Source organism: Spermophilus citellus (genome assembly GCF_964194105.1).
Source record: "Spermophilus citellus genome assembly, chromosome: 15".
NCBI classification, from domain to species: Eukaryota; Metazoa; Chordata; class Mammalia; order Rodentia; family Sciuridae; genus Spermophilus; species Spermophilus citellus.
In genome coordinates, this window is record NC_138195.1 from 36,608,247 (window position 1) to 36,628,642 (window position 20,396).

The window sequence follows — 20,396 nt, forward strand, 5'->3', positions numbered from 1 at the left end:
ATCTTGTTCTACAGACCAGGAACTGATCCACTTAAATAATGTCGCATTTTGAGAGTAAGCCTCCTGCATAGCATCCTTCAGGAAAATAAATATAAGCAAAGTATATTTCATTTTCAAAGCAAGTGTTGATTATCCAGAGAAGAGAATACTCAAATTTCCATGCAATATATCATATTGTTTTTAAGAATTTTTATTACAGAAATTTTCCAATATTTATAAAAATAGAAAGAGTTGTATACTAAATCCCTCAATACACCCCTGTATCCCGTTGTACCCAGGCTTGATTTATCTGCTATACACCCCCTAATTTCATATACTAACCTTCATTATTGGATTAAGTGATGATTAAACCATATAAAGTATTACTACTAAACACTGAGGGAGGGGTATAGGAAATAAGGAGAGGCAGAGCACATGAATGTTTCTCTAAAAAATGAAGACTTTGATTTTTTTTTTCCTAAACATGACCACAATACTATCATAACACTGCAAATCACACACTCACTCACACACACACAATGCTTATTAAGATAAAATATCAAGGAATGATCCAATTTTCAATAATTTATCTCGCTTTATTGATCCAAGTTTTAATAATTTATCTCACTTTACTATTTATTGAGAACTTGCAACGCGCCAGCATTCGGTGCCATCACATAGAGTAGTTTATTGAAATTGCTGTTATTTAAATTGCTTTTTCCTCCCGCCTTTCACTCCAACTGAAAGGACAAGTCTGTGGGCACCGGTGACTCAGAGCCTCCGCAGCCGGCTCCAGCCTTGGCCCACGGGGCGGAGGCTGGGCCTGAGTGGCTTTCAGCGGGGTTCGCCCTGGCCCCGGGACGCTGGCCCCACCCCGGTTGCCTAGGCGACCAGGGCCGTTGCCATCCCGCGACAACATGGAGACTTCCTGGGGGACGACCCCTGTGGGAAGCGCGCCCGAGGCGGAGGTACGCGGCCCCTTTCCCGTCCCAGTCCGGGTCCCAGATGGTCCGAGCGCCCGACCCCGCCACGGGTCAGCGGCCCAGGCCCCGGCCCGCCCGGGAAGGTTCTCCAGGCCCGGCTCCCGCAGGTGCGCCGCCCAGCACGACCGCGGGGCCGGAGCCCGCCCGGACGGCGCCCGCTGCGTCCCCGAGCCCCGCCGCGGCTGGCCGTCCCCAGCTGGCCCTAGTGCACCGCGCGAGGTGCCCGTGATTATAAATTGTATTCATTCTTGCTTTGGACGGTTCCATGCCCGAAAGACCTTACATCCACTGACTTCTAGCTCTTTTTTTTTTTTTTTAATTTAAAAATTAAAACCTGATTTCAGATTTTTAAATGGACCAGTCCCTTTAAATATTTCTATAATGATCACAGCTATGATTGTTTGAAAGGTGTCGCTGAATAATAACTGCTTATTGGTAGTGGATTGAGTAATTGTAGAAGGCCAGGCCTTGGTGCTTCTGTTATTATTTTGCCATTTCTCTGGAAAAAAAAAATACAAGATAGGAGACAGGACAAAGAATAGCAGTTGGAAAATCCATCTTCCAGCCGTGTCTTTGTTGTTTATTATTAACATGTCTTTTGGAAATCATTTGACCTTTGTGGACCCCAGTAGCCTCCTTGTGTAACATAAAGGTTTTTTATCTTTAGACACCCTCAACATCCACACACAGCAAAGATTTTTAGGTAACTTTACTCATTTAGGCTTAATACCCTGAGACATTTGACTAAGAACACTGCCATGCCAGATATAACCAAAAAATGTTTTATTCTCCACACACTGAGTTTTATTCTTCAGCTTTTTTCAAACCTCTTACGTGAATAATAATGTGTTAATTAACATCACTTTGCCTTATTAGTCTAAAAAACATTCTTTGTGCAGAAGATAAGTATTAGCTGTAATTTTATAAATGACGAAATGCAGAGAACCAATAATTTTGCTCCTTGCTCCCAGACATGTAACTGTTCCCACTCTGGATCCCTCCAATACTATATGCAGACCGCTAAGGCATGCAGACTCTCATATGAGCCTTTTGAAATAAAATTAGCATACATTAAATGCACTTTTTAATGTGATAAACTGGTTTCTCAGTTACTCCCTTGTGATCTCTAATGTAAGTAATAGAATTTCAAAAGTACCATAGAAAATTTCCCAATTAAATTGTGTTATTTAAACATATAGAAAAACTTATGAAAATGCACAATTGCCTGTGTAAGCATACTTATACAAGTAAATAATACCCTTTTATTAGTAGATTGATAATTTTGCTGTCTGTTGAATCTGTACTAAAGTACACATACACACAATCTGTGCCATATGTAAAAATGTACACATATATTAAATAATACTTATATATATATATATATATATATCTACTTCAGATAGATATATCTGTACATATGTCTATGTACAGATATACAAATATATAGATATCTACTTTAGATATATATAATATACATATATGATTACACATATGTGACGTAATGAAGTGTCATACTCTAGGGAAAAAAACTCCATTTTTTATAATGGATGAATTAGATGAATGCACTGGTTATAGACCTTAGATGATTATATACCATCTTAGGATTCTCAGCTTGCCCATCTGTAACTTTGTGGAGGAGCAGATATTCTTCATGATATGCAATTCAGGATATGCTCAGTCTTTTGGTTATTAACAAACTGGGGACATCAAGTTGTAACTTGGACTCACTTAGTGGGCTCATTTACTAAGATGACACATTAATACACTGGGTGGTGAAAAGTCCATTTTCCATTCTAATGAAAGCAGAGTTCTTATCGTTCACAGGGGAGACAGTTGCTCCATACAGCTGTGTCATTCATTACAGTGACAAGTTCTGCCTGCTGCCCATTTGTGCTTACTTCGGTTTCAGAGGTTAGATGGAAAAGATGGCAAGGCTCTCTTGTAGTCTATTCCCAAGAATGCAGCTTTTTAGCTGAATACTGAAAGGTTCTTCTTAGATCAGATTCTTTGCAGAGTTGATCCCCCGGGAGCTAGTCCCTGACGGTGTCATTTCTAATAAATTCTTTATCTTAATTGACTGGCTTAGCCAGTAGAACATCTAGTCAGCAGAGCCAAGATGTCGTGAAATATGTCTTTTCTTGCCAAATCTATCAGAAATAAAGCATAAACTTCCAATAGTTTGAGGTTTCCCATTTATTGGTAGTAGCTAACACCTGGAATAAAAGTAACCAATTATCCTAACCACATAGTAGACACACAATAAATTATTAAAATCATGGGTAGTCTGAAATATGCAGGAGAGGTAGTTATCATAGACTAAAACCTACTCTGAGATACTGTGAATAAATGGGCATGAGACACAGATCCAGGGAAACTATTTCTGTGACATTGCATAAGCTCTATTTGCCAAATTTCTGAATTCAATATTCTAGGTTCTTTAATTATGTTGGAAAAAATGCCTCCCTTTAAAATTTAAATCTAAACTTTTGGCATTTAATGTAGGGACACATAAAAACAGAGAAAAATGGGGAAAATCTGAAAATAAGCATTTGCTACATGTTGACATATATAAGTGAAAGGAGTTTATAAATGCAAACTTAGACTTCAGAAATCAGTCTTCTATCCATAGTTTGTTCATAAACTGGCTTTCTTAATATCTTCAAAAATAGTATTTGCAAAATAGAATCATTTAAGTGGTAAACATAAAAGGAATATGCTTCAACTCACATGAAAGATCTAAAAGAAAATGTAGATGATTGTTTCTCAATTGCTTCTTCTGAATAATGTCTCTTAAAATGTTAGCACATCTTCAAATCAGTGACATAAACTCAGTGCATGAGCGTGGGGGCGGGGCGGGTATTTGTGTATGTATTTTTGTACCCAGGATTGAACGCAAGAATCTTTAGCCACTAAGCCACATTATCATCCCTTTTTTTAATTTTTAATTTTGAGACTAAGCTTCACTAAGCTGTTTTGAGCCTTGAAAAGTTGCTGAGGCTGGTTTTGAACTTGTGATCCTTCTGCCTCATCACCCCAAGTCTCTGGGATTACAGGCATGTATCACCATGCCTGGCTGGAACAACTATAAAATCTTGAGAAGAAAGATAATGTCAGTTGTCTGAAAGAATGTCCAGTGGAGTCTATAGACATTAGATGTTCCCTACAAATGTTAGAATACAGACCCTACCCGACCCCTGAAGGTTAGAGAAAAAGTATGAGCTCAACTTGGGCAGCACAATGAGGTTTGTAGAATTTTAACATCATTCAAATTTATTGAAATTTAATGAAATTATGAGTAACTCAATGTGAGTAAAAATATTGTCACATAGTAAAAATTAATCTGTGTACACTATGGGACACTATGTACTTAAAAATCTTACTGAGTGATAATATTTATCAGTATTTGGGGCTTCTGGCAAATACTGGCCTTAAGCATGGAAATACTGACAAATATTTGGGGTTGTCTTTTTTCTTGCCATTGTTCTTTGGGTTTACTGTCTTGTTTATAAAGCTCTGCTCTTACTTTGCCTCTGTCCTTCTCTAAGGTGGCCCTATATAATCCTCAAACGTTTTCTAATATTTAAAGTTTTATTTTATTAAAATTAATTATTTAACAAATCTAGAGTTAATTTTGATAGGTGTGTTTTGTATTTGAAATGAGGATCTAATTTGAATCTAATCATGTCCATTGAGAATAGACTTATTGTCACTACCACATTACATATAATACATGAGTAAGTATATGAATGGACAAACTACTTAGGGGACAAGAATAAAGGATCCAAATTTTATTTTATATAAAATTCTCTCTTCTGTTGCATTGAACTAGTTTGTCCATTCTTGTATCAATATCATATCAATTTTATATCCAGCTTTACTATCTAATTTGGAAAGATCATCCTCACTGTTGTTTCCAAATGTATGTATTCTCAAAATTTTATCTGGTAAAGTTCTAGAATCCCATTGAGATTGTTGGTGCATCACATTTATAACATGGGTGGTGTTTCATGTTTTGAATTAGAGGTTTTCAATACATTTATTTTATCAATTCTTTAAACTTTTGATAAAGTTTTTGAATTTCTCTATATAGGCCTTATACCTTTCTAATTATAATCAAATATAATTTAATGAAGTTTTCTCTTTTCCATTTCCAATTAGTTCCTCATGTAGAAAAAAGCAATTGACTTTTATATATTTGTTTTTTTTTATTGGTTGTTCACAACATTAAAAAGCTCTTGACATATCATATTTCATACATTAGATTGAAGTGGGTTATGAACCCCCAATTTTACCCCAAATGCAGATTGCAGAATCACGTCGGTTACACATCCACAATTTTACATAATGCCCTATTAGTAATTGTTGTATTCTGCTACCTTTCCTATCCCCTACTATCCCCCCTCCCCTCCCCTCCCATCTTCTCTCTCTACCCCATCTACTGTAATTCATTTCTCTCCTTGTTTATTTTCCCATTCCCCTCACAACCTCTTATATTTAATTTTGTATAGCAATGAGGGTCTCCCTTCATTTCCATGCAATTTCCCTTTTCTCTCCCTTTCCCTCCCATCTCATGTCTCTGTTTAATGTTAATCTTTTCTTCCTACTCTTCCTCCCTGCTCTGTTCAAAGTTGCTCTCATTATATCAAAGAAGACATTTGGTATTTGTTTTTTAGGGATTGGCTAGCTTCACTAAGCATAATCTGCTCTAGTGCCATCCATTTCCCTGCAAATTCTATGATTTTGTCATTTTTTATTGCTGAATAGTACTCCATTGTGTATAGATGCCACATTTTTTTTATCCATTCATCTATTGAAGGGCATCTGGGTTGGTTCCAGTGTCTAGGTATTGTGAATTGTGCTGCTATGAACATCGATGTGGCAGTATCCCTGTAGCATGCTCTTTTAAGGTCTTCAGGGAATAGTCTGAGAAGGGCAATAGCAGGGTCAAATGGTGGTTCCATTCCCAGCTTTCCCAGGAATCTCCAAACTGCTTTCCAAATTGGCCGCACCAATTTGCAGTCCCACCAGCAATGTACAAGTGTACCCTTTTCTCCACATCCTCGCCAGCACTTGTTGTTGTTTGACTTCATAATGGCTGCCAATCTTACTGGAGTGAGATGGTATCTTAGGGTGGTTTTGATTTGCATTTCTCTGACTGCTAGAGATGGTGAGCATTTTTTCATGTACTTGTTGATTGATTGTATTATCCTCCTCTGAGAAGTGTCTGTTCAGGTCCTTGGCCCATTTGTTGATTGGGTTATTTGTTATCTTATTGTCTAATTTTTTGAGTTCCTTGTATACTCTGGATATTAGGGCTCTATCTGAAGTGTGAGGAGTAAAAATTTGTTCCCAGGATGTAGGCTCCCTATTTACCTCTCTTATTGTTTCTCTTGCTGAGAAAAAACTTTTAAGTTTAATTAAGTCCCATTTGTTGATTCTTGTTATTAACTCTTGTGCTATGGGTGTCCTATTAAGGAATTTGGAGCCCGAGCCCACAATATGTAGATCGGAGCCAACTTTTTCTTTTATCAGACGCAGAGTCTCTGATTTGATATCAAGCTCCTTGATCCATTTTGAGTTAACTTTTGTGCATGGCGAGAGAAAGGGATTCAGTTTCATTTTGTTGCATATGGATTTCCAGTTTTCCCAACACCATTTGTTGAAGATGCTATCCTTCCTCCATTGCATGCTTTTAGCCCCTTTATCAAATATATCATAGTTGTAACTTTGTGGATTAGTCTCTGTGTCCTCTATTCTATACCATTGGTCCACCCGCCTGTTTTGGTACCAGTACCATGCTGTTTTTGTCACTATTGCTCTGTAATATAGTTTGAAATCTGGTATCGCTATACCGCCTGATTCACACTTCCTGCTTAGAATTGCTTTTGCTATTCTGGGTCTCTTATTTTTCCATATGAATTTCATGATTGCTTTATCTATTTCTACAAGAAATGCCATTGGGATTTTGACTGGCATTGCATTAAACCTATAGAGAACTATATATTTGTTATATATAACCATTTTACCAAATTTATTATTAACTCAAACACTATTAATACAATGTCAGCTTACTTAGGAATGTAATCATATAATCCTCAATGAATATTTTTTAATTTAATTTTCTCATTTCTAATATTTAAGTTACATATTTAGTTTTCTTATGGTAATTTTTAGATCCTCTATAGTATCTAGAATTACGATAATGTCGCTAGCCATAGTCCTTTTTTGTAATAGAAATACATATTTTATTACTATTAATATTGTTTTCTATAAAGTATTTTCAAATCAGCTCATATGATAATAGCCACAGTGCTTTTTCGGCTCATGGTTTTTAATAGGAATGACTGCATTTCATCATTCAATATGATGTTTATTGTTCATTTTGGTAAAAAGTCTCTTTCATATTTAGCTATTTTTCCCTATTTGCTGAGTCTTGCTGCTGAGTCTACAAAGTACATTTTCACATTTATTCATATAATCATAAAATTTATATCATTTAATTTGACATAAAATTACATTCAAGGTATTAATAATGATCCATCTTTTATTTCTGAATTTAATCTTCTTTGGTCATAATAATAGCTTATTAGTATTTAATACATAGCTGGATTCAATTTTCCAATATATATATTAATTGTAAATTTTGCCTCTGAATGTATTAGTGATTCTGGTTTATGATTTCTCTTTTTGTTAGTTCAGGGTTTATGTGTTGCTTATGCTTGCTTCTTAAAAATGAACTCTCTAAAGTCTAAAATTATCAGAGTAACAGAATTTATTTGTTTTTTATTATAATTTAGTATTATATTTTAGAAATTCAAGTATAATACTATCTGGCATAGTGACTATATAAAAACATGAGTTTACTTTGTAGTTGTCAAGTCCAGTTTTCTCCTTTACCCCAATTTTTTTTAGTTGTAAATGGACACACAATACCCCATTTTCTTTATTTATTTTTATGTGGTATTGAGGATGGAACCCAGAGCCTCACACATGAGAGGCAAGCCACAACCTCAGCCTAACCCCAGTCAATTTTGATAACTTAAAATTTTCTAGAAAAATCATCCATTTCCTTGGAATTTTTATATGTATTTCAACTGAATGTACTATATATTTATTTTCTTTCTTTCATATTTAATTACATGTGACAAAGATTTGTCTCTTTTATTCACATTTTAAGAAGCTAGTTCTTTCATTTATTTATTTTCTTTTAAAAAAAAACTATTTGATCCTTACCTTCACAGCAAGATAATGATGGCAAGGTGAGCACAAAGTTTAAGGAGATGTCCAAATCTCAGTAATTCAGACAAATCATGTTTTGATGCACTACTTTCAAAAACAAAATTAATACAAAAATCTTGATGGATTAAATTTTAAAATAGAGATAGGATCATTATTACTGTTTTTTTTTTGCCTCAGGCTCTAATATGGCTCAATACTGCACTACTCCTTAGTTCATTTATTTTACACTTTAAAAAACAATGCTTTTCAAAATCTCGCATTTGTAGATGGCCTATGTTCTATGTGACTAGGAATCTCCTCTATAGTAATGAGGTAAAATCTGTTATCATTCTTTAATTACATTTCTTAAGAATTTTTTCTATATAAAATACCACCATTGTTGGATACAAACATGCCTCTGAAAGCTTACATTATAAAAAGAAGATATATATATATATATATATATATATATATATATATATACACACATATATGTATGTACACACACTTACACACACACACACACACACACACACATACACACACACCAATGTGGAATAGTTTGGTGACATTAAAGGAAAAAGAAATGAGAGAGAGAATTATCTAGTAAATAATGCCAGGTTTAAAATTTTATTGCTCTTGGAATAGCTGCTAAAATCCACCAGGTGGTGGAATAAAATGAGGTAACAGTGCAATTTAGCTTACATATTTTCCTAGCCGGAGATGTAATTTTACAGAGAAAGCCACAATTACATATCCACATTTTTTAGTCTATTTATGAATTTTCTGTTATGTCTTTAATTCTTACAAATCAGAATATATGTGTTGAAAGATCAAAGATTTTTAGCCACCTAATATTCTTTCTAGTGAGAGGCAGTATAATAAACAAACAAAAAAGAGGCCTAGTTTAAATAGGTCCAAGAATACAATTTAATAGAAAAGGAAAAAACCCTGAGGCAAACTCTACTAAAAGACAATTATTTTAAGCCTGAAAGTTTTAGTAAAAAATGTAGCACTAATATTAGGCATCTTAGCTAGAATTATTATTGTCCAGAAGGTTAAGATGATGATTGTATTCTCTTTCATATAGCTCTTGGGTGGCCTACTTTTCTCCTATCCAGAGATTTTTTTGAATCAAATAAATTGATCTGAATCTCTGTGTAATTCACTTTTCTTGTATATCTTTATTCATTATTAATAATGACAGCAATCTTGTATTTATTAAAACATATAAAAATGATTTTAAATAAGGATCTGAATTTAGATTCAAATGACTTGCTTCAAGACATAAAATGAATCAGTAATCAAGCCATCATGAGATCCTGTAAATCCTGTCCTTCATCACACTCTGCCACCTAACACTGTCATCCTGTGATGAAGAGAAATTCTGTTGGCAACCTGTGTTGACATACAAGGATTTGCAGAATTCTAAAAGAAGTAAAAAATTGGGTGTCTTTGAGGAATTTATAATTGAATGAGATTGACAAGGATAAGTATATTTTACTTCTAATAAAATGAATATTATAAAAACATTTAAACAAATATATAGACATATATTACGAACCAGAATAGTATCCTATATAAAAATGGAGTGATTTGTTTTAATTTACAAGTATCTGAGTGCCCAATAGGGGTAAAGTGCTTTATTTAACACTAAACTATTTTTTCATGTTCAGTGTGGTGGTGCATGCCTATAATACTAGCAGTAAGGCTGAGGCAGGAAATTGCAAGTTCAAGTCTATCCTTAGCAACTAAGCAAGACTCTTTCTCAAAATAAAAATGGCTAGGGATGCTCAGTGTTCAATCCCCAATACCAAAACTAACATAAAATATTTTTTCTTAATGTGTTTGTAATTTCATCATATGACCTTGTTTAAGTTTTTAATTTGCTCACCCTTAGATTATAAAAAGATGGCTAATAATTTTACATGCTTTATTTCTAAATTAATTTTTAAAATAAAAATACAATGATAACCTAATATTAAATTACAAACACTAAACCAATAATCATTATTAATAAGCCTAACTTTGAGAGTCTTCTATTATTGGAAGGGAATAAAAGAAACATTTGGGATGTGATCTGGTCAATTGTAGCAAAGCATTTCCTTGGCTGCCCTTATTTTACTGGAACACATTCACATGGAAGGTTCAATAACTGTTTGGTGAATTTAAAAACATTTGGTGTGTTTCTTCCCATATCTCGCAATCCGTGATGCTGTGTAGCCCCTGTCTCCCATCTATTTCATGGCCTCCTCTTCCTTCTCCCATTCCCAATTCTTCTCTTCCTGCTCTGGATTTGGACAGTCTCACCCATTCTCACTCTTGAAGTTGACTCCTAAAACATCTTGAAGCTTGATCTTTCTGAACCCACATTTCTAATTAAATCTAAATATTTCTACCTTGCTATGCATACTCTCCTTAATTGAAATTAAACTTAACATTTTGTCTTTTAAATACCAGTCTTATCTTCTAACATGCTTATTTTTACAGGTGTAATGAGGGTGTTAGGTGGAGATGTACAGGCTGAACTCTGAACAGAAGCACTTGGCTGAGATGTTGTTGAGGGCTGAAAGTATATTCACATGTGATGTCCTCTTGCACAGGACCACACCAGCTTTGAGAAAGGCCTTTTTTTCACCTCTTCCCCCCAAAAGGATAGCTTTGTCTCATTCACACCAAGGCGGCACCTAAGTTGTTGAAAGTCCCCAAATCACCACCATTTTCTCCAAGTCACATATTTCAGAAATTCAGAATGTCCATTCGTTCTTCCCTCTTTCAGTCTTCCATAATATAATATGCAGCATTCACTCCTTTATATTCATCTATACTGCCAATGAAGCCCAATGCTTCATCCCCAAACTGTTTTAGTGACCCCTCTTCATTGAACTCTTCCTCTGTGTTTTTTGGTTTTTTTTTTTTTGTTGTTGTTGTTGTTGTTGTTTTTTTGGTACTGCTTTTCCTTTACCATTCCTTAAGGCACAATTTTATCTTGTCATTTCACTGCTTGAAAACCATATGGGTCCCCTATTGCCTGTATTGTTAAGAAAAAAAACTTGTCAGCTGTCATTCTTCAACCAGCCTGGGTCTAAAATATTTATGATCCCTTGCACAATATCTTGCACTTTGTAAACACTCACTAAATATTTGTTGACTCATTCAATTTAAGATTGCCCATAATATGTTCCCAATGCTCACTGCCCACCTCAATCCACCTCATCTCCTACACACCCTAGGTATCACTGTGAACTGCTTGCTTAAGTACCCATCCTTAACTGTTCTGTCTACATAACCTTGGTGTTGCTGATTCATTTACCTTGAGCATCGTCCCGCGCTGTGGTGCAACAGTTTATTCCTAGACCTCCCCACTGTGGACTTTGTTTATCATTCCCTGTCCTCATCCCTTTTGTTAGACTGTCTGTTCCATTTATTAAAGCTCACTTATCACATTGTTTTCTTGTTTTAATCAGCCTTGGTTTGTTCCTTGTAAACTTTTTGAGGTTAGCAAGTCTTTCTTACTCACCTTTGCTTCCTCTTGAGCCCAAGTTCAAGGAGGAAGATGAAGGTATTCAGTAAATATTTGTTGAATCCCAACTCATTACTAAGTTTTACATGTGCAAGAAATAGATTGACTAGTTACTTGACTTGAGGAGAGAGATATCATCACATAAGAATGGAAAAGTAGGCAGATTATCTAAGAGACAATTGTTTTAAATTTTTTTTTCTTACAGCAACTAGGCCACAGGAAGAACAAATTTTGTTATTATTAGGTTTGCTGTGTAATCCATGAGATTGAAATAACTCATTTCATTTTTTTTGATAGAAAGATACTGAATTGCAAGAGCATGAAAAGATTTTGTCTTCCGATTTTCTTTCAATGGACCAAATCACTGATTTGCTAAAAGAAAATGTAGATGGAATTCAAGAGTAAGTACTTCAATATTACAGTCAAATATACAATGGTTTTAGTTCTTCATATGTAAATGACTATGTTATAAAGTTTCTTCAAAATATTTGTTAGATTGTGCACTGAAATATATTTAGACTCTAGAACACATAATTTTTTAAATAACTACCCGACTTTTGCATTGCCCAGCAGTCTTTTTTATGGGGAGAAATCCATTGAAAACCAATTTATTTATGCTAATCAAGAATAGGAATTTACTATTAAATGTAGCCGCTAGCATATACCATCTTCCATTTCTTTTCTCTTTCTTCATAGAATGGTCAATATGCACAAGAACCTACAGGGTTGTGTTTTCTGTAATATTGTCGATATATTTTATTATTTTGAAAATCCTGAATATTAGCCACTCACCTGGTTATTATTTAAAAAATTGAAGCTATGCTATCTACTCTAATTGCATATACATTGCTTAAAAATGTAAATATAACTGAATTTATAGGCCATAATTCTAGCATATGTCCTTCTCACTATTTAGGCCATTTATTTCTACAGTAGATCATTTATTTATATCAAACAAAATTTCATAAAATATGTTTTCAGTAATAATTCATTTAAAAAACTATCTTACTTTAAAATGAAAACTCATAAAATATGGAGGTGGCAATGATGTGATGTGCTGGATCACAGTGTCCTGGTGTCTAGCCTCTGATGCTAGTCCTCAGGACACAAGGTGTTGTGGTCCATATGGACAAACAGACTATGATTCTGTCAGTGGTTATAACTGCCAAATCACATAAATATTACAGAGTAGAGCAATTTGCTATTAAGAAGGAGACAGGAGAGATGTATTGGCTGGAAGAGAAATCTAAGAAGAGAAGGTTCATGGAGAGCAGAGCCTTTTGCCATGATACTCTTCACCAGCCCACTCTCACAGACTGCTAGAAAGTGTGACCTGTGGTTCAGCCATGCTGCCTACAATCAGTGAATTAAAATTCACACAGATTTTCTTAAAGTATCTCATGTTAATTTTATCATTTTTATAAAAATGAATGCTCACCATTGGAATTCAGATTCTTAGTGAGAAAATTGAAAAAAAAAAAGGATTCATTGTGTTGATGCCACTAATTGTGTTTCCATGTAAAATATAATTTTCCCATTTACAGGTAACCCCAAATGCTGTTAAACAGTGCAGTGCAAAACAATATGTGTGTATTACTAGGAACAATAGTAAAATGTAAATAACAGATGTTTAATAGTTCAATATTTACTTTTATTACATATTAAGTAAAGCATGTCATATTAAATACAATTATATTAAATAAAATGTATTTTTGCTTTTTAGAACTATTTCTCACCACATCACAAGTTGTGTTGTGTATTATACTTTATGTGACTACTTTTTTAAAATATTGACTCACAATTTTTTTAAATACCTAAATTCTGAAAATAGTTTTAATCTCTAGGTGGTGAGATCCAAGAAAAAGTAAATGATACCATAGTTAATGCAGAAATGAGCAATATAAAAACAGATGGGTTCAATAGCAGATTGATTTTTTTAGACTATCTCATCAATATAGAAATTACCTGAAGCAATCTCAAATTTCAGAACATGTTTGGGTAAATGACATCAGTTCTGTTGCGAGTCACTTGTTTGTAATTTATTTTAGGGATCTTTATATTATTTTTGTACAGGAATCCTGAAATATTTGCAATCAATCATTTATTTGAATTTAAAATAGCATTATTATAAGTGGGAATTTATATGCTTTACATTTTGAACATGCTTTTCAAAATGACAGAAATATTATTTAGGTATCCTGTCACCAAGTGACAGAAGTATGCCAAAATCACACTGTATACAAAGCTCCAGGACAATTTAATTTTTAAAAATTCAGTGTATTTACCTACCTTTTGAAATTAAGAATTGCCTCCATGAAAGCAACAAATGAAACATTATCATTAAACTTATTTTTGGAATATACTTTAAAATGTTAAATGTCTGGGTATACATCTTTTGATCTCCTAGCTGCTATCAATCATAAATATTTTTAATGTAACCCTAATTTTATCTACATATCCACCCCAAATCCTTTTTTAAAAAATATGGGGACCAAATTAAAAATAACTTTATAAAAACAGAAATAACAATGAGGCATTTTTAAAAATATTTTTTTTAGTTGTACATGGACACAATACCTTTATTTATTTATTTTTATATGGTGCTGAGGATCAGACCCAGTGCCTCACATGTGCTAGGCAAGCACTCTGCCACTGAGCTACAGTCTCAGTCCAAGGCATCTGTTAATAACATTTATGTAGCTGTGCCTCTATGAGCTATTTAGTTCTTCCTTAAGAATATGTCTTCATGTCATCATACTTTAGAAGTAAAATACACCCAATTTCAAGAACATGTAAGAATAGGTAATGATTTTACTGAAATACTTGGAAAGACAAAGTAGATAGTAATCATCTCTCACTGTAGCAAAACTTCCTAAAACACTATTAAACATCATTATTTTAATTGACATTCTCTAGCACTACTTCTGTGTCCATCTCTTCCCTCTCCCTTGTTCCATCTCCCCTTGTATCCAGAAAAAGGTTTACGAATTTGCTAGTAAAATTCTCAGAAACTTTGCATTCAAACTTAAGCAGTATCTTGTTCCAAATGTTTCCTGGCATAATCTGCTTTGAAGTGAAATGACTGAATAAACAAGACAAATGATAAATACTTATTAGCCCTGTGGTTCAGGTTCCAGGGAAGATTCAAAGGGAAAGGAGTAGAGGGAGGTAAAAGAGAGATTTCACCAAAATAATTTATAAAAATAGTTGTCTTCAAACACGAACATTGAAAAATAAAAACAGAAGTCAAAGAACATATACAAACATCCAGACCAAATATTTTTTTTTAACAAAACTTACCATGCAGATGATAGTTAAAGAGAAACTGAGAAGGAAAAGTAACTGCTAATAGCAGAAAATGTTAGGCAAAAACTGATGGTTAGAAAGGACATCAATTTCTCTCTCTCTCTCTCTCTCTCTCTCTCTCTCTCTCACACACACACACATACACACACACAAAAGTGAATGAAGAATAAATGAGAAAATTTGTAAATAAGGAAATTTTAGAAAGAAAGTAAGGAACTAAGTATTAAAAAATAAAACCAGTGTAGAGTTTACCTTGTTGAAAATCAAGTCAATGATAATAATGAAACATTATTACTGAAAACATAAAAATGAAGATTAAAGCAATTAGAAGGTATTAGAATATACACCTGACATAATGAATCAGAAAATAATTTAAACTTCATAAATACTTCAATTTTAATATTTCAATAGAATAAAACTACCTGTATTGCCTAATTTCTGGATTAAAGTCACACAAAGAGGGAAAATAAAAGAATGGCCACAGACTTTTCCTTAATCATGTCAGGCAGCAGAAATCAGTGGAGCTGATGAGTCACCAGAATTGAAGGAGTCAAAAGAATGTGGTTCCAGAATAAAATGTATTAGCCTTCTTTATGATTTGTATATTGGGGGTCAGATTTAGAAATTTGACCTTCTCAAATATCAGAAATATATTTTTCTATTAAAAGTTTGTAATATTTGCTATTTGCATCTTTAACCTGTTTGGATTTTATTTTAATATATATGATAAAGGGATATTTTATTTTATAAAAGAATAGACAATTTTCCCAGCACCATTGAGTCCATACTTCCTCCATTAAATTGAAATACTACCTCTCTCATATACTAAGCTCCCATATATATTTACCCTTTTTAAAATTTTTGTTCAAAAGAAGAAAAGGAATCATATCTTAGTTGTGAATTAATAAAATAATCTAAAGTGCCCACCACAAAAAAATAATTATAGAGAAATTTCATATACTGAATACCATTACATGGCATTGTAAGTAAAGAGTAAAATTACAATGATTGTTTAGAATAATCAGAATTCACTTTTGATTTTGAGGTTTACCCTGATACCACTGAATATGAAACATATCCACATAAGTTTTAATTTGTTCCCAAACTTGTTTACTCCTGTTGTATTTATTACTCTGATCACATAGTTTATGCTAATATTATGAATAATAAGCGCTTCTATTTTATAAGATGGCAGTGTAAAGCTGTCACACATATACTCTCCCTGCCTCACCCCCAAATCACATAAAAACCACAAGGAAATACCAGTTGTATCTTTGTCAAAGCAAAGAGAATGCTGAAAGCCTAAACCACAAAATATGAAGATGATTGCTACAATCATTATGAAACTACCAGAAGAGCAGGAGAAAATATAAGGAAGATACATATAACTGTAGATCTTAGAATGTGCTAAAAATATATTTATCCTCCCCAAGGGATAAAACCCAAAGGTGCCATTCCAAGAGCCCTTATTTAGTAGCAGGACCAGAATGTACAGGCTTGGATTAGACACTTTCTGAATCACAGGAAGTAGCCTGTTTATTTGATGGTAATGAGAACCTATTCAGGCTGTTTTCTTCTTTTCACCACTAATTAAAATGAAAAGTAAATATTAGAATAATTGGCAAAAAGCTACTCAAACAGCAAAGGCTTACTAGTTTATAACATGGAAAAGTTTCCACCCCTACTGTATTTCCAAAATATATTACTCCAAGGACAAAAATTAACTTCATTCAAAGATAAATAATGAACAAAGAATGTGCACACAAAAACAGATAACTCAGGCTGGGGTTGTGGCTCAGTGGTAGAGTATGTGCTTAGCAAGTGCGAGGCATTGGGTTTGATCCTCAGCACCACATATAAATAAACAAACAAATAAACAAATAAAGGTATTGTGTCCAACTACAAAAAAGTATTTAAAACAAAAACAGGTAATACAAGGGAAAAAAGAGGAAACTTATAGGAAAAAGAAATAAGAGCAGATAGGGCTGGGGTTGTGACTCAGAGGTAGAGCGCTCATCTAGCACATGCAAGGCCCTGGTTGGATCCTCAACACCACATAAAAATAAGTAAATAAAATAAAGGTATTGTATCCAACTACAACTAAAAATAAATATTAAAAAAAGAAATAGCAGATAAAGAAAACACACCAGAAAGATATAGGCATGAGTAGAAAAAAAGTTTGATCAAATATTTCATAATGAATTTGTAAAATTTATGGAGCAATCACAACAAGAGAATAAAACATATATAAATTCAAGGAATAGATAATGAGAAATTAAAGGCTAATAAAACATTTTTAAAATGTAGAAAAGGAAAAATCTTACTGAATTTAAGGTGAAATTTATAGTAGCCCAGGGAAGAAATAACACTGCTGATATATGCTAATGGACAGAGAAGAGAGTAATGAAAAATATACAAAAATAGAAAAAAATATTTAAAAATAAAGTGAAAAATTGTAGCTATGAATAAAATTAATAAAACATACCTTACTAGAATTTTTTAAAAGGGAAAATACAAGAGAATATTTAACACTCTAGTTCCAGAACATTTTAAGAAACTTAATTGTGAATACAAGAAATACTGAATTTCAGAGGGAAAAAAAATTACAGACATCAAAGACAGAAGAAGGAAGTAAAGGGGGAAGAATAGAATTAGAAAATAAAGAAGAAGAAAAGGTGACAAAATTACAGAGTTCTCTTTTGAATGTTGTTTGAACTTATGGATTGTTATATAACTGAATATTTTAGATTATGAGCATTACAGAATTTTCATTCAAGAAAAATACTTGTTTTCAAAAAGGAACTGTTTAGTAGTTAATCTGATATTATATTTGGATTTTTGTTTTCTTACAGAAAAATGGGCACATTTTTGAATTTCAGACATCTTCAAACTTGTTTAAAGGAAGGCATTCTACTAGATTATTATGTGTCTGGATTTTTGTGGGCTAAAGGAATGGAATTTTCTATTACTCAATATTCAAAATTTATGACTTTACTGGATATGTTGCTTCATAATCTTAGAAGTAAGTACATTATTTTTCTCTTTTTCAAGAAAAGAAGAACTTAGCCTACCATGTGAATTAATGTTCTTAAGCAAAATTTCTTAATTTTACATTAATTTCTTCAATTAAAATCATGTTCTCCCCCTTTCAGGTTATAGCAAAGATATGGCTCATATGTTTATTGAGCTGTAAATCCTCAAATAATGCTTAACAAGACTAAAGTTCTCTTAATAATGAATTTTGCAATGAAATGCTAATTTCATTTAACAGTCTTGTCAATGCCATCACCCTTCAAATAGCTGGGGACTCTCTGAGAGAGAGAGAGAGAGAGAGAGAGAGAGAGAGAGAGAGAGAGAGAGAGAGAGAGAAAAGATATAGATATAGATATTTGAATCTAGGAATGCTTAACCATTGAATTCCCAGCACATTTTTAAAAATTTTTTTAGTTGTAGATGGACATAATAGATTTATTTTATTTTTATGTGATACTGAGGATTGAACCCAGTGCCCTCCACATGGCAAAATGAGAACTCTGCCACTGAGCTACAACCCCAGCCCTCCCAGCCCATTTTTAATTTTAATTTTGAGATAGGGTTTGGCTAGGTTGCCAAGGCTGGCCTTGAACTTGTGATCCTCCTACAACAGACTCCTGAGTTGCTGGAATTACAGGTATCTGCCACCACACTCAGTTTCTCTGTGATATTCTTGCAACATTTTTGTATATATAAAACTCTCTGGAATTAAAAGTTTTCAGTAAGTATTTTCCTAATATCAGTGGGCATAACAAAAAGGGAGGGATGAGGAAGCTTTCTGTGTATTGTGTAGAAGACTACATATCATTAAGTGAAGAATTGTGTGCTTTTGTTTATAAAAGACATAAAAATAAGAATTTAGATGTTTTTGTATATACACAAAGAAATGCAGAAAAATAAAGGATAAACCCATATTACCTGTTGAGAAAGATAGTAGAATCTGGGCATTTGGACAACAAGAGTTGAAGGAAGTATTTTCTCCTATTAGCTCCATGTTTATATTTTGAAACATGAATATAAGATTGACAAAAAAAATTTAAATTCAGTCTTAAAAGAGAATATATGATATGGCAGTCCAAATCTTTGAATCTCTAAGCAGAGTATTGATGAATTAGAAAGAGAATAAAAAAGAGGAAATATTTTTATGAATCTCAGATTCTCAATTTGAGAACGTATCTGCATCTCAGACTTTTTCCATACCTTATAATTCAAAGGAGAAACTTTTCATTGTTGTTATCAGTTAAAAAATGAATTCCTAAAACTTGAGCTGGACTTATCCAACTATTCATAAACCATGAGAAACTCATGGATGTTAACAAACTTATAGTCATAATCAGTAAAGAATGTAATTTCAGTATGCTGACAGATTAAAGGAGGCCAAGTATGTCTACATTTAAACTAAGTAGTGGTAGAGTTCTGTGCACATGCTGTCACTCCCAGACACTCACAGCTTATGTGAAAGTGCTAGAGAGCATGCAGTCCCGGATGGTTGTTGTCTTGTGGTTCATCCAGTATGGAACTACTGTTTAGCCTAACAGGTTTTGATCTTATCTTTGCCTTGAATTTGTACTGTATATTTACAAGGCATTCTGCAGACAAACCATCTAGAATCAAATGGAATCAACTCCCAAAATTATGTGGAATATCATATTTGTAGATTTAGTCCTTGGGGATTCAACCAACTGTAGATAGAAAACATTTGAAAAAAAAATTGTGCACAGACTGAACATATTCAGACATTTTTTTTTTTTTTGTATTGGGGATCGAACACAGGGGTGATTTACCAATGAACCACATCCCTAGCTCTTTTTGGGTTTTTTTTTTTTTAGCATTATTTTGTAGCTGTTGTTGGACACAATACCTTTATTTTATTTATTTATTGTTTTATGTGGTGCTGAGGATCGAACCCAAGGCCTCGAACATGCTAGGCAAACACTCTACCACTGAGCCACTACCCAAGCCCCCTAGCTCTTTTTAATTTTTATTTTAAGACAACTTCTCACTAAGTTGCTTAGTAGGGCCTTATTAAGTTGCTGAGACGAGCTCTGAACTTGCAGTCCTCCTGCCTCAGTCTCCCAAGCCACTGGGAATATAGGTGTGTGCCACACGCCCAGCTCAGATTTTTTCTCCTAGTCATCATCCCCTAAACAACAAGTATAACAACAATTTACTTAGAGTTTACATTGTATAGGGAATTATATGTAATATAGAGATGATTTAAAGTATGCAGAATAAATGTGTATAGGTTCTGTACAAATACTACACTATTTTATTTATCTGCATATCTTGTCACTCCCAGACACTCAACAGCTTACGTGAAAGTGCTGGTATCCTTGGAGGGTCCCAGAACCAAT

At 33.6% G+C, this 20,396-nt stretch overlaps 1 protein-coding gene across 2 annotated transcripts in view; it reads left to right on the forward strand.

The window, feature by feature from the left end:
- Positions 1–701: 701 nt before the first annotated feature.
- The window catches only part of CABCOCO1 (ciliary associated calcium binding coiled-coil 1), a 111,484-nt gene continuing 91,789 nt past the window's right edge, over positions 702–20,396 (forward strand). Inside the window, exons 1-3 of one of the 2 annotated variants that reach the window (XM_081268671.1) lie at positions 702–947; positions 12,001–12,104; positions 17,862–18,031. In XM_081268671.1, coding sequence (XP_081124797.1) covers positions 897–947; positions 12,001–12,104; positions 17,862–18,031 — 325 coding nt within the window. In that variant the 5' untranslated portion in view covers positions 702–896. The remainder of the gene's footprint in view (positions 948–12,000; positions 12,105–17,861; positions 18,032–20,396) is intronic. The other variant, XM_081268672.1, reaches the window with a different exon arrangement.